At 37.7% G+C, this 13,205-nt stretch overlaps 2 protein-coding genes and 2 pseudogenes across 2 annotated transcripts; 3 read left to right on the top strand and 1 right to left on the bottom strand.

Annotated features, from left to right (window-relative positions):
• Window positions 1-2,488: 2,488 nt before the first annotated feature.
• LOC148583512 (lectin-domain containing receptor kinase VI.3-like) lies at window positions 2,489-5,291 on the top strand. Its single transcript, XM_088511455.1, has 3 exons — window positions 2,489-3,112; window positions 3,265-3,730; window positions 4,375-5,291. The coding sequence occupies exons 1-3, from the start codon at window positions 2,489-2,491 to the stop codon at window positions 5,289-5,291; spliced, it is 2,007 nt and encodes a 668-aa protein (XP_088367581.1).
• An 802-nt stretch (window positions 5,292-6,093) lies between these two features.
• Window positions 6,094-7,306, top strand: LOC148583511 (ubiquitin-activating enzyme E1 1 pseudogene; annotated as a pseudogene).
• Window positions 7,307-7,557: 251 nt separating this feature from the next.
• On the top strand, window positions 7,558-10,354 carry LOC148583510 (ubiquitin-activating enzyme E1 1-like). The gene is made up of 3 exons (XM_088511237.1): window positions 7,558-7,677; window positions 7,774-8,206; window positions 9,480-10,354. The coding sequence occupies exons 1-3, from the start codon at window positions 7,565-7,567 to the stop codon at window positions 10,074-10,076; spliced, it is 1,143 nt and encodes a 380-aa protein (XP_088367363.1). The 5' UTR covers window positions 7,558-7,564; the 3' UTR covers window positions 10,077-10,354.
• Window positions 10,355-11,182: 828 nt separating this feature from the next.
• On the bottom strand, window positions 11,183-12,872 carry LOC148583509 (protein NODULATION SIGNALING PATHWAY 2-like; annotated as a pseudogene).
• Between the last annotated feature and the right edge of the window lie 333 nt (window positions 12,873-13,205).

The raw sequence follows: 13,205 nt of genomic DNA, 5'->3' as shown, positions 1-13,205 counted from the left end.
TATATATATATATATAACGTAGCTCTCTTTAATCTTTATGATTATCTGCATAAGTTTTTCGACTCCACGTAGGAAAGATTATGCAGACAAATCTATCACTCTATCAGGATGTTGAGAAATATATATATATATATATAACGTAGCTCTCTTTAATCTTTATGATTATCTGCATAAGTTTTTCGACTCCACGTAGGAAAGATTATGCAGACAAATCTATCACTCTATCAGGATGTTGAGAAAGATATAAGCCTTAGGTGTGTTGGCTTTTTGTACCCGGCACCATTATGTTCAAATAATATTGGTGTTTGAGATACCTTAATATTGTCCATATATATATATATATGCACATGCTTAATATTGTCCTAAAAGTTAGCGGTAATTACATTTGTATTGTCACTCTAAAATGATTAGTTAAATTATAATTGGATGGCGTAGTGAAAGATTTCAACACCCATGTTGATAATAAATGAAAACTAAATTGCTATTGAATTGACAAAAGTTTTATTTTTAAGTTTTTGTCAAAAGTACGTTTTGGTCATTTTTTTTTTTTAAAAAAAAAAAAGTGAAAAAAACACACTTCTGAAAATTTTTACCAAACAAACTTTTGTTTGGCACAACTTTTTAAGTATTAAAAGCTCTATGGACAAAGTTTTCCTCCAAACTGGGTTGAAGGAATTTCTTCCAACCTAATTTATAAAAATGACATGTGTCCCATTTTTTTAATAACTTGTGAGATGCACATGAGTTTTAAAAATTATTTATTTCAACTTTGTCCCAATTATTAAAAAAATATGTACATTTCACATGTTCAAATGACACATATCATTTGTATAAATTGAGTTTGAGAAAATTCCTTCAACTTAATTTGGAGAAAAACTCTGTCCAAGCTCTACTATATACAACATTTTTACTATATATATTTAGCCGTGATCTCCACTTTTGTTTCAAAGAAAAGGCCAGCAAAGAATATTAGTTTGGCTGTCAAGGTATCATTTCCATAATTTTCTAACCAAGTTTTCATTTACATTAGGTCGGAGAAATTTTCTCCCAATTTTAGTATATAAAATTGACATTTATTTTAAAAGTACGTGATTTTTACATGCATTTTTAATAGAGCATGAAATTTTTTATAAGTAGTTTTAAAAATGCGTGTGACGGTTTAATAAACTGAATTGAAAGAAATTTTTTCGACCGATCGAGTGTAATCAACCCAAAACACAATTCACTTAAAATTACTCTCACTTTTTATGTTATATCAAAACATGTCTTTTTAACAAAAATCACTCTCTAAAAAACATTAACAAACAGATGTTTTTGTTAGATTTGGATTGAAAATTGAGTCAATGAAAATGTAAAACACACAAAAACTTTATGAAAATTGTCAACCCCACTGCTTTATTCGAAGGGATATGATCTTCATATCTTCCGTCGCATTTACTAAATTGACTTGTCTGCGATTGGGGCACTCATTCAAAAAATGATCAAATTGGTTGCTACAGAAACACTTTTCTTGTTTTGGCAGTGCATATAGATTGTTGTTGACGGACTAAGGTATTCTGTACTCTAATACCATACGAAATCACCATTTATCCTAAAAAGCTTAAACTAATACCAAAATAAACTAATTTATGTAATTAATATTTTCAAAATTATTGCTGGTCAACTATAAGCAGCTTTGGTGCTAGAGTCAAACAGGTTCTGGCAGTGCAATTTGCAAAGTAGTAGAAGTATGAATAATATTATTGCAAGTCGATCCTTTATTATTTAGCCAGCAACAAATCCCTATTAGTGAGAAAAGCAGCGGTCGTACGTATATACACAAGTACTCCTTTTCCAAAACCGGCCGGCCAGAAAAAGAAGAAGATTCTTGGCACACAATGTGGAGGAAACTCTCTCATCATCCCCATCAACGCGATCGATTGGTCAATCATGCACCGTGTCTAGAACACTCAGAAAAATCAAACCCTCTTTCTCGACCACGGCATTAATGTAATAATGAGACAATACACGCACCAAACACGCACCAATTGCTTCTCTCCCATATATATATATATATATATATATATATATATATATATATGTGTGTGTGTGTGTGTGTGTGTGGACGAGCTGTAATGAGTGTGACATGTAAAATAGACATCATTGTGCATGCATGTCACCGGTGTTCATCTTCAACTCCTAAGGGCCAACCATCCGTCTTTTCGATTGACTTTTACTTTTCCAAGTCTCCCCATCTCTTGGAACTTGTTCTTATATATATATATATATATATGTGTGTGTGTGTGTGGACGAGCTGTAATGAGTGTGACATGTAAAATAAACATCATTGTGCATGCATGTCACCGGTGTTCATCTTCAACTCCTAAGGGCCAACCATCCGTCTTCTCGATCGATTTTTACTTTTCCAAGTCTCCCATCTCTCGGAACTTGTTCTTATAAGTTGTGAGATTACTTCTTTTGCTTTTCCTCTTAGAATTATTCGATCCCCATGGCTGCTGCAGTAGCAATATTTTCTTTTGCTTTCCTTCTCCTGTTTCCTCTTGTTGCTCAATCTCAACAAGTTGAATTCAACTATACCGGATTCAACGGCAGTGAAACAACTATTACCACAGAGGAAGCCACAATTATCAAGTCCAGTGGTGCGCTTAGGCTCACCAATTCATCACACAATGTTGTAGGCCATGCATTCTATCACAAAAAAATTCAAATGATTGATCAAAATTTTTCTTTCAACACGTCATTTGTTTTTGCTATAGTCCCCCCAAGCTCCGGCAAAGGTGGCTATGGCCTTGCTTTCATCTTATCTCCCTCCACCAAATTTCCTGGGGCTCAGCCTGGGCATTACCTTGGGATTTTCAACGAGACCAACGATGGTAATGCTTCAAATCATATATTTGCAGTTGAATTTGATACGGTTAAAGGGTTCAAAGAGCCTTCAGACAGTGAAGGAAACCATGTGGGAGTCAACATCAATGGCATGACTTCATATTTTACTAGACCAGCTTTTTACTTTGTCGGCGGTGGTGATTCAAACACGGATGAAATGCAGTTGGAGAGCGGTGATCGAATCCAAGCCTGGATAGAATATGATGGCTTTCAAAAAGTTGTGAAGGTAACGTTAAATCGCTACTTATCCCAAAATGTAAGATATTAAATTAAAATTAGAATGTGTTTGAACTCAGAACTTCTACTTTTATATCATGTTAAATTTTCTTGCACCAATAAAAATGGATGAATTTAATCATTTAATTTATATTCTAGCAGGTAACCATATCTCCTGCATTGAAACCAAAACCAACCAGACCCCTCATTTCCTTTCCCATCGATCTAACCCCATTTCTTAAGGAGATGATGTATGTTGGTTTCTCCGCAGCAACGGGAGAGAAATCAAGCTCTCATTACATTTTAGGATGGAGCTTTTCACAGAAAGGAGAAGCTCCGCCTCTAGATATCTCTCTGCTTCCCCTACCACCTCCAAGGGAGAAAAGTTCATCCTCTTTCAAGCCATTTACAGCAGTCATTGCCTCTTTATCTGTTTTCACCTTCATTTTATTGGGAGTACTTCTCTTCTCTCTTACCCTTTATAGAAAGTTGGCCCATCATGAGAGTCTTGAGGAGTGGGAGTTGGATTGTCCTCATAGGTTCAGATACAGGGATCTTTATGCAGCTACCAAGGGTTTCAAACAGACTGAGGTGATTGGAGTTGGAGGCTTTGGTGCAGTCTACAAAGGTACCTTTTGTTCAAATAAATAAAAATTGTTAAATTTAATCATTTAGGTTCCTTTTGTTTCATCATAAAATGTTTTATGGAAATCGTTTTTCCAATTTTCCCGTGTTTGTCATGACTAAAAACATTTTCGGTTTATCGATCATAAAAAAAACCTTATTTAAATGATTTCTCTTTTTTAAAATTATAAATAATTTTTCGAGTTTGAGCTTTTCCTTCTTGCACACACTTTTTCTCATAGTTCAATCTCCGCTTTCATCGGAGTTCGTTAGAATTTGCCACTGACCACTGGAATTTGCCATCGACCGCCAATCGCCACCATCGGAGGTTGCTAGAATCCACCGGAGTTGCCATCAGTTTTCCACCCTTCGCTTATTTTCCATATATACAAGGCAAATGCCAAAAAACATTTTCAAGAAAATTTTGAAAATTAATTTTGTTGAAAAATATTTTTTAAAGGAAAACCTTTTAGGTCGAAACAATCAAAATTTTAATCAATACCTTCACACTTTTTCTCATATATGAGTCTAACAATTATGATATTTAACTGAAATTATAGTAGATTGACGGAAACAATATTTTAATTCAAGCTTTTACTTCTATATTAAATTACAGTTAATTTAATAATTTAATTTATATTTTTACAGGTATTTTACTCACTACCACCGGAAGTGAAGTTGCTGTGAAGAAGATAATGCGTAGCTCAACGCAAGGAACCAGAGAATTTGCAGCAGAGATTGAAAGCTTGGGAAGGTTAAGACACAAGAACCTGGTGAATCTCCAAGGATGGTGCAAGCACAAAAAGGACCTCCTTATAGTGTATGATTATGTTCCAAACGGCAGCCTTGATTCTCTTATTTTCAAGCCCAAAAACAACCGCGTGATGCCTTGGAACACAAGATTCAACATCCTTAAAGGCGTCGCATGTGGATTACTCTATCTGCACGAAGAATGGGAGCAAGTTGTGATCCACCGAGACGTGAAGTCCAGCAATGTTTTGATAGATGCTGAGATGAATGCACGGCTGGGCGATTTCGGCCTTGCCAGGCTATATGATCACGAGAAACCATCGCACACCACCAATGTTGTCGGCACAATTGGGTACCTTGCACCTGAATTGGCTCGCACCGGCAAGGTTTCGACAAGCTCCGACGTCTTTGCATATGGGATGTTGCTACTTGAAGTGGCTGCCGGGAGAAGACCGATTGACTCGAGCAGTTTCGTTCTCATCGACCATGTAATGGAGTGTCATCAGATGGGTCGGGTCAGGGAAGCGGTTGACCCGAAGTTGAACTCCGTTTACGTGATTGACGAGGTGGAGCTGGTTTTGGAACTGGGTCTTCTCTGTTCTCATCACCGGCCAGAAGCCCGACCGACGATGAGACAAGTGACGCGGTATCTCAGTCGGGATGACCCGCTTCCTACCATTGATGATTGGGGCTCCGTTGACTCTCAAAGCTTCAGCGAAATGAACTCGAGAATGTTGTTAGAAGCAGTTTCTTCTAATACCATCAAGTCTGCCAGTGGCAGGTTCTCCACCACTTCCATAAACACCGGCAGATAGTAGCTAAGAGCTAGCCATATTTTTTTGAGTTACAGTTAAATTACAATTTATTCCAACGACTTAAACTTGTAAAAAATATACATTTAATCATTTAATTATTATTTTAACACTTAATTCAAAAAGTATTTGTTTTTTAGCTTACAAGAAAATGTAACCATAAGATAATATATATATTGTTCATGCATGTATCTATAGTGAGCCATTTGACTGTAATCGGGGAATTTGAAGGCAGAAGAAAAATGGATGAAAAAGACATGAAAATAACTCAACAACCCACTCATCATCAGTCGATATGGATGCATTAGAATTAAAAAAGAATTCAGTACTGCACAGTTGAAGGTGACCTCCAATCTACTGATCTCATGCCCTCAACCTACACTAGAATTTCCCCCACCAAGTGTGGAATACGTTTTGTCTCGCAATTTCCCATGTGTTTCTAAACAAAATCGCAGAAAATGCGTTATTTGAAAATGCGTTTAAAAACAATAGCGATTTGAAAAATGAAAAAGGTCTATCCACAATTTTAAAGTCAAATTGTAATTTTATCAAACGATTAACTACATTTTTTTTTATTAATTATGGTTTGAAATTGTTATTTTTTCAAACACACGTTTTGCAACCGTCACTACGAGAAAAAAAAAATAAAAAAATCCCCTTGGTAGCATAAGCATACGCTGACAAATAGGTGTCAAGAACTGATTTTTCTCGGTGTAAGGACGAACACCGAGAAAGCTTGAAGACCATTTTGGGCGTTGTTTTAAGGGCATTCCTTATAGGTTGAGAAATTTGAAGACAATTTTCGATGTATGCCGAGAAATTTGAATTTAAATATAGCAGCGTTTTCAAGAAAAATGCCGTTAATTGTATTAATAATTAAAAAATTTGGTTATACTGGAATATAACCTGCTAATAAACCCAAATCACTTATACGTCAATTTCACAAGTGAACTCCCCAATAAAGCAATCATGACCAATACATAAAAACAAGACCCAAAACCACATTAATCATATCGAAGCACAAAACTTGAAAGTGGAAAAGACTCTCCCTGTAGCCTTTTTCCTTATTTAATTAGAAAAAAAATAAAAATAAAGCACAAAACTTGAAAGAGCACAATCAACATTTCAACTTAAGATAAATCAATTGCAATGAAGAATAAAAGACCAAATAGGCTCCAAACAAATGCTCAATAATGATAAAAATAAGAGTAACGTTATAAGAAAGACTATAGTCTTTCTTTCTTTGAGTCTTCCCGAATAAACAAACAAATGTGGAAAGAAGAATGCTTATTTCTTAAAAAAAAGAAAAATAGATGAATAGTTATTTCTTGAGGAATTGAATGGTTTTTTTATTTTTTTTATAGAAAAAAAAAAAAAAACCATTTAAAAAAAAAAAAACCAAAACCTTCTATGAATGACCAGCCATGCTGGCAGAACCATAAGGGGGTGATTTGCATATCAATTGTAACTCTTAATGTTGTTGAAGTTCTGAATGTTTATATGTTAACCCAATATTTTATGTTTTTTTGCACAGTTTCAGTTGAGTCCCTTCCCACAGAACCCTTGCATCCTAGCGATCTGAAACCGTTAAGCAGTCGTTATGATGCACAGATTTCTGTGTTTGGCTCCAAGCTTCGGATGAACCTGGAGGATGCAAAAGTATTTATTGTAGGATCTGGTGCACTGGGGTGTGAATTTTTGAAGAATTTAGCTTTGATGGGGGTTTCTTGTGGTAAACAAGGGAAGTTAACAATCACAGATGATGATGTAATTGAGAAAAGTAACCTTACCAGGCAGTTTCTCTTCCGGACTGGAATATTGGGCAGGCTAAGTCAACAGTCGCTGCTTCCGCTGCTGGTTTGATAAACCCTTGTCTCAACATTGAAGCACTGCAGAACCGTGAAAGGCCTGAGACACAGAATGTATTTGATGATGAATTCTGGGAGAATCTGAGTGTTGTTATCAATGCTCTTGACAATGTGAATGCTAGACTTTACATCGATCAAAGATGCTTATAATTCCAGAAGCCACTTTTGGAATCAGGAACGCTAGGTGCCTGTTGCAACACTCAGATGGTCATTCCTCACCTAACTGAAAATTATGGTGCCTCAAGAGACCCACCTGAAAAGCAAGCACCCGTGTGCACGGTTCACTCATTCCCTCACAATATAGACCACTGCTTGACATGGGCTCGATCTGAGTTTGAGGGTTTGCTTGAGAAAACACCAGCTGAAGTAAACTCTTATCTAGCCAACCCGAATGAGTACACATCTGCAATGAAGAATCCCGGTGATGCTCAGGCCAGGGACAACTTGGAACGTATTCTTGAATGCCTTGACAAGGAGAGATGTGAAACATTCCAAGACAGCATAAGCTGGGCTCGTCTGAAGTACTGTTTTTACTTATCGATTGCATTTATTAAGTTCACATTATATAGCATTTGTCTTTTACTTCAGCTTCTGATGGCATGTGTTGATGAAACCAGGTTTGAAGACTACTTTGCTAACCGTGTGAAGCAGTTAACATACACTTTTCCTGAGGATGCCACAACCAGCAATGGAACACCATTCTGGTCTGCTCCCAAGCGTTTCCCTCGCCCACTGCAGTTTTCAGTTGATGATCCCAGTCACCTTTGTTTTATTATGGCTGCATCCATACTACGTGCAGAGACATTTGGCATCGCAATTCCTGATTGGGTGAAGTCTCCTAGAAAGTTGGCTGATGCTGTTAACAAAGTGATGGTCCCTGATTTCCAGCCCAAGAAAGGTGTCAAGATTGTGACGGATGAGAAAGCTAGCAGCCTTTCCACTTCATCAATTGATGATGCTGCTGTTATCAATGAGTTCATCGTGAAGTTAGAACAGAGCCGGAATCAGATGTCGCCAGGTTTCAGGATGAACCCAATACAGTTTGAGAAGGTTAGCATTCCCCTTCTTTCTCTCCTCCCCCTTCCCCCTCTTCTCTTTCCCCCTCCCCACTACGAGGAGAATGCTGATTTGTAGTAAATATTTTTGGACTTAATTTCACGTGTTTCAGTTCTTAGGCTCGACTTAATTGATTTTTATTGTTGAGATTTTTTTCTGGAATCTCAGTTTTATGGCTAAGCTTATTTAAAATCTTCCCAAACTTGGCTCGTGTTCTCAAGAAGTGTACCTATGAGTGGCCTAAGAGAAGTATCGCACCCTAGTGCTTGGTGCGCATGATGAGAGGGAACCTTTTGCAAAACTATTTCTAAAGTCTCCAGAGGAAGTAAATGGACTTTCTTATATATGTTGGGAAAATTGATAATTAATTGGCAACCAATTTCCCACCAGCCCTTTATGCGAAAGACAAGTTTGAAAAGAAAACGCACGAGAACACACATCAATCACACACATACACAAAGAGTTTACGTGGTTCGGCAATATGCCTATGTCCACGGGGCGTGATCCGGTCTCCTTCTTTACTATTGAGAAATATTGAGTATAATAGTACAAGCCTGAACCGCTCAAGTTTAATATCCCAAACCCAAGCCCTTAACCCCTTGTACACCTCACTCAATTGTCCATCTCAAATACCCAGTAAAGAAAAGTCACAAAGTGTTTTCACCAATTTGGATTTTCCGGATCCCCACTTAACCAAGGATTGCATGTCCTTTTATAGTGGCTAATCACGAAAAATAGGAGAACAATTTTAATCCAATTGCTACTGGGAAAACGAAACCATCATGAATACAAAGTATTTTTCATGATGAAGATAAGCATTGCAACCCACATGTTTATCCACACACGTTTTCTCCAAAAAATTAAATTCCAAGTTGTTCTTGGACTCTTTTTAAAACTAACCTTATCCTCTTATAGATAAATATGATTTGAGCCCACCAACTTGAATATTGATATTTTTCAGCAATTATCTTCACACTTGTTGACAATTTGAGCCATTATCAACAATATAATATATAACATTGTGAGTAAATGGGCTGCTGTAGTTAGCCTTGTTCATCCCACATTATCGAGCTACTAAAAATATAGTACTCTATTGTTGTTCATTTATAACTCACTCCATAATTTGGCATTTGAACAATGTTATTTCTGTTCATGTGTCTGTTGAAAGCTCAAAACACAGAATTTTGTTTGTAGCTCAGATAGATTTTTTAGGTTAGAATCATGCACTTAGTTTTTAATGCACTTCATATATTTTCTTGATGTCCAGGATGATGACACAAAGTATCATATGGACCTAATAGCTGGACTTGCAAACACGAGGGCAAGGAATTATGGAATCCCTGAAGTTGACAAACTGAAGGCCAAGTTCATTGCAGGGAGGATTATCCCTGCAATTGCAACCTCCACTGCTATGGCGACAGGTCATGTCTGCTTGGAGCTATACAAGATTTTGGGTGGAGGGCACAAATTAGAGGACTACAGAAACACCTTTGCCAACCTAGCACTCCCTCTGTTCTCAATAGCCGAGCCTGTTCCTCCTAAGGTGATGGAGCACAAAGACATGAGCTGGACAGTGTGGGACAGATGGATTTTGAAGGGCAATCCAACCTTGAGAGAGCTTCTTCAATGGCTGAAAGACAAGGACTTGAATGCGTACAGCATCTCTTATGGGAGTTGCCTACTTCTTAACAGCATGTTCCCAAAGCATAGAGAACGCATGGATAAGAAGTTAGTGGATCTGGTTAGGGAAGTGGCTAAGGCAGTACTGCCTCCATATCGGCGGCACTTTGATGTCGTAGTGGCTTGTGAGGATGACGATGACAACGACGTCGATATCCCGCAGATTTCCGTTTACTTCAGGTAGGTATTTCTTACGCGGTTGGCCCAAAAAACAGAAAAGAAAAGAAATTTAAGTCTTAGGATGACACCCTAAATCAGAACTTCAGTGATATGTATGGATGGTACCGAGTTATAAGTGATTGTGAAATATCAATATCGGTACTTTGCTTCTTTGAGGTTGAGCCACGATTGTTGTCATTCATTCTTTCCTCCTGTCATTTATCTACGAAAAAGTTTGAAGTCCGAGCCTATAATGAAAATAATGGGATGAGTCTGCAGGTGTTGTGTGCCAATTAGGGAATGAGCTCGTGTATTTTTTCTTGCTCATCACATTTTTTTTTTTCTTAGTGCAGATTCCTAATTTTCTGCTTCATCTTGGTCTCGACTCATTTTCCATTTTGGTACCAAACCTTTCAACAACTACCTTTTCCAAATTCTAATTACATATCAAAGCACTCAGGACAGTCCTTTCAGCCCATTTTATGGATTTTTTTGTTTTTTGCTAGAAAAGACATCAATAATAAAGCGAGTAATGTTACTCTTTACATGTACTTATTACACCCATCTCACTTTGGTTGACATAGTGTGTTTTAATGGCCGACATAAAAAATTACTTAGAACAGGCAATGCCAAGAGTATCATTATGGGTATAACAAAACTCTACCGGAGCTGCAACGTTAACCATTTTTTTTGGTGGTATGGTCTTTTTCAAACAAGCAATAAAAAGAATTATAATTGTGTATGTGTTGCACCAGCTATTAAGAACAATTTTTTTTTCCAAACTAAATTGAAAGATTATTTATTTATTTATTTGTTTATTTTTTAAAATATCTATTAAATTAATTTTTATTCTTAAAACATGTGATGTGATTCTTAAGTGTATTTTTCTTGAGAAAACACATTCAAACATGATGGTATGTTTACTTCCCAAAGTTCCTGAACTGCATTTTTGTTATGAGACCATCGGAATCATGAGATATTCACGCTTGAAAAATAAAAATTGGACCTATATTACAGTGATTTAACCTTCTAATATTTTTTAGACAATTACGTAGGACAATTTGAAAAAGCATAAACAATGATAAACAACTGCTATTGTAAACCTCGAAATGTGGTATATTATTTGTCATTTTAATCAATATTTTCTTTGCTGTATTGGCTGAAACAATCTATACAATTAACAAATAAAAAGTACATCTCTGGATATAAGGACTGTCTACCCTTTTCGATTTGATTTATCCAGACTGAAACTCTCACTATTGAAGTTCCTATCCATTCCAAGACCATCTCATTTCCAATCTGTCCTTGGATCCTTGCTGCATATGAATTTCCCCCTTCTCTTACCGTTTCTTCTGCTTCTGTTAGTATCCCTTTGCTCAGTCTCCTACCCTCCAACCCCTGAAGATGGCAGCCTTCTCTCATCTCCTCCCACTTTTGGAACCAGGCAAGAGAGGAGATGTAAGGTGCCACAAAGAGACACTCCATGGCTACTCTTGCCTCTGCAAGATGCTGTGGGAAATTCACTTCCAATGATTCTAACAAGGCTTGGTAATGCACCAAATGCCCATCAAAGAATGACCCAAAACTTGAGCAATTTTTCAGCTTTTCACAAGCATCTCCATCACCGAAGGATATAATTCCCCTGTTACCAGCTATCATTTCCTTAGCTACTCTTAGAAACTCCATAACAAGCCTTCTGCTTCTCCCCCTTCCCATGTGTGGAAGCCCCACCATGGAGTTGAAAACCAACCATTCTGATCTCCTTCCACCCCTTTTCTTCATTTTCTTCATCTCACTCACCAAATTCTCAATTCCCATCTCCTCCACCGTCAGCTTTAGGCCGGAAGATCTCGCCTGATCCTCGAGCCGCCTTTTTGTCGCCTCAAACCTCCAGGGTGAAGGAACATAATCAGAATCCTCCTCTTCCCATTTCATTGACGTCAACTTTAATGTTTTGTGCTGGCTTGAAATGGCCTCAATCATTGTAGGCCACTGAACCCCTTCTCCCATGTCAAAGTCTACTATGTGTATCGTCTCTGCATCATCCGGCATAGCTTCGAGAATCGCCGAGTTTGCTGCAAAGTGAGCAAACCTTCCTTCTGGGAAGGTTTGGTAGAATGCCATGAATGCAGCCTCAAAGTTCTTGCAGGACTCTTGTTTCATCCTCTTGATTCCCAATTTCCTGGGATAAGTAGAAGGCAACACGCTCCAAGCTTTCACCTACAGGGCTAACTTTCTCGCCGACCGATCTCAAAATAACCTCTGCAAGCTCTCTCTGTTCCATCTCCAAGGCTTCTCCATAAGCCTTAAGTAGATGATGAACTCTCAATAGGTTATCGATTTCCATGTCTTCTCCTGGAAAGATTAATGATTGTTGAATAGATGCTTCGTCTATTGATGACTCAATTGACGGGCTACGACTCAAAAAGTCTCTCCCTTCAGTTGACACTTGTTGCTGAGGGAAACTTCCATCACTCTCCCCCAAAACACCATAGCTAAAACCTTCAATCCCAGTATCCCAAATGGGGAAATCTAACCCCTCCATTTCCAACCCCATCGGGACATCTTTCATGGCTAACATGAATTGCTGCTGGGAATCATCGAAGGGTAGCTAATGGAAAAAGTCACCAGGAAACATGGTTGAAGAACAGGGGTTTGGACAGAGTTCAGAGGAGTCCTCTGTTGTGGTAAATAATGAAGATAAATCATAGTCATCCACCGGGGAATACTCCATGTTTAGGCCATGGTCTGCAAGCTGTTCAAAAGTTGAATCTATGACACTGTAGAATGGCCAGGAAGTCTGGGGAAACTCAAGCTGCATCTTCTTTTAATGGTTTCTGCAGGGTGGGTATAAGGAGAGTTTGTGATGGAGTTTACTTTTCTCATTTTCTGGGAAGCCAAGTATTTATATAATCGGTGGAGAATGAACAGACAGATTAACATATAATATTTAAACAAAAAGATTATAAGCAAATCACAATCACCCACTTTTTCTGCAGAGTTTCATTCCAACAAGGTTCCCATCTGAGTCTTCTTCCTTTCTTTGGCAGCTTCTTGGAGGTTGCATGTAATCAAGAGTTTTATGCATATCTTTTCAGATATATGCACGCATGTTAAACAAACTTATTCTTTTCTCATTCTGTTTTTCTGTTGT

The sequence above is a fragment of the Corylus avellana genome, chromosome 10 (genome assembly GCF_965113065.1).
Source record: "Corylus avellana chromosome 10, dhCorAvel1.hap1.2, whole genome shotgun sequence".
Lineage (NCBI taxonomy): Eukaryota > Viridiplantae > Streptophyta > Magnoliopsida > Fagales > Betulaceae > Corylus > Corylus avellana.
Note: the sequence above shows the minus strand (reverse complement) of the source record. Positions and strands in the feature narration are given on the sequence as shown.

Excerpts from the sequence above, each read along its gene's own strand:
- LOC148583512 (XM_088511455.1), top strand. The coding sequence starts at position 2,489 with ATGGCTGCTGCAGTAGCAATATTTTCTTTTGCTTTCCTTCTCCTGTTT. Across the intron at positions 3,113-3,264 it reads GCTTTCAAAAAGTTGTGAAG|GTAACCATATCTCCTGCATT; the intron begins GTAACGTTAAAT and ends ATATTCTAGCAG. Across the intron at positions 3,731-4,374 it reads CTTTGGTGCAGTCTACAAAG|GTATTTTACTCACTACCACC; the intron begins GTACCTTTTGTT and ends ATATTTTTACAG.
- LOC148583510 (XM_088511237.1), top strand. The coding sequence starts at position 7,565 with ATGAAGAATCCCGGTGATGCTCAGGCCAGGGACAACTTGGAACGTATT. Across the intron at positions 7,678-7,773 it reads ATAAGCTGGGCTCGTCTGAA|GTTTGAAGACTACTTTGCTA; the intron begins GTACTGTTTTTA and ends TGATGAAACCAG. Across the intron at positions 8,207-9,479 it reads ACCCAATACAGTTTGAGAAG|GATGATGACACAAAGTATCA; the intron begins GTTAGCATTCCC and ends CTTGATGTCCAG.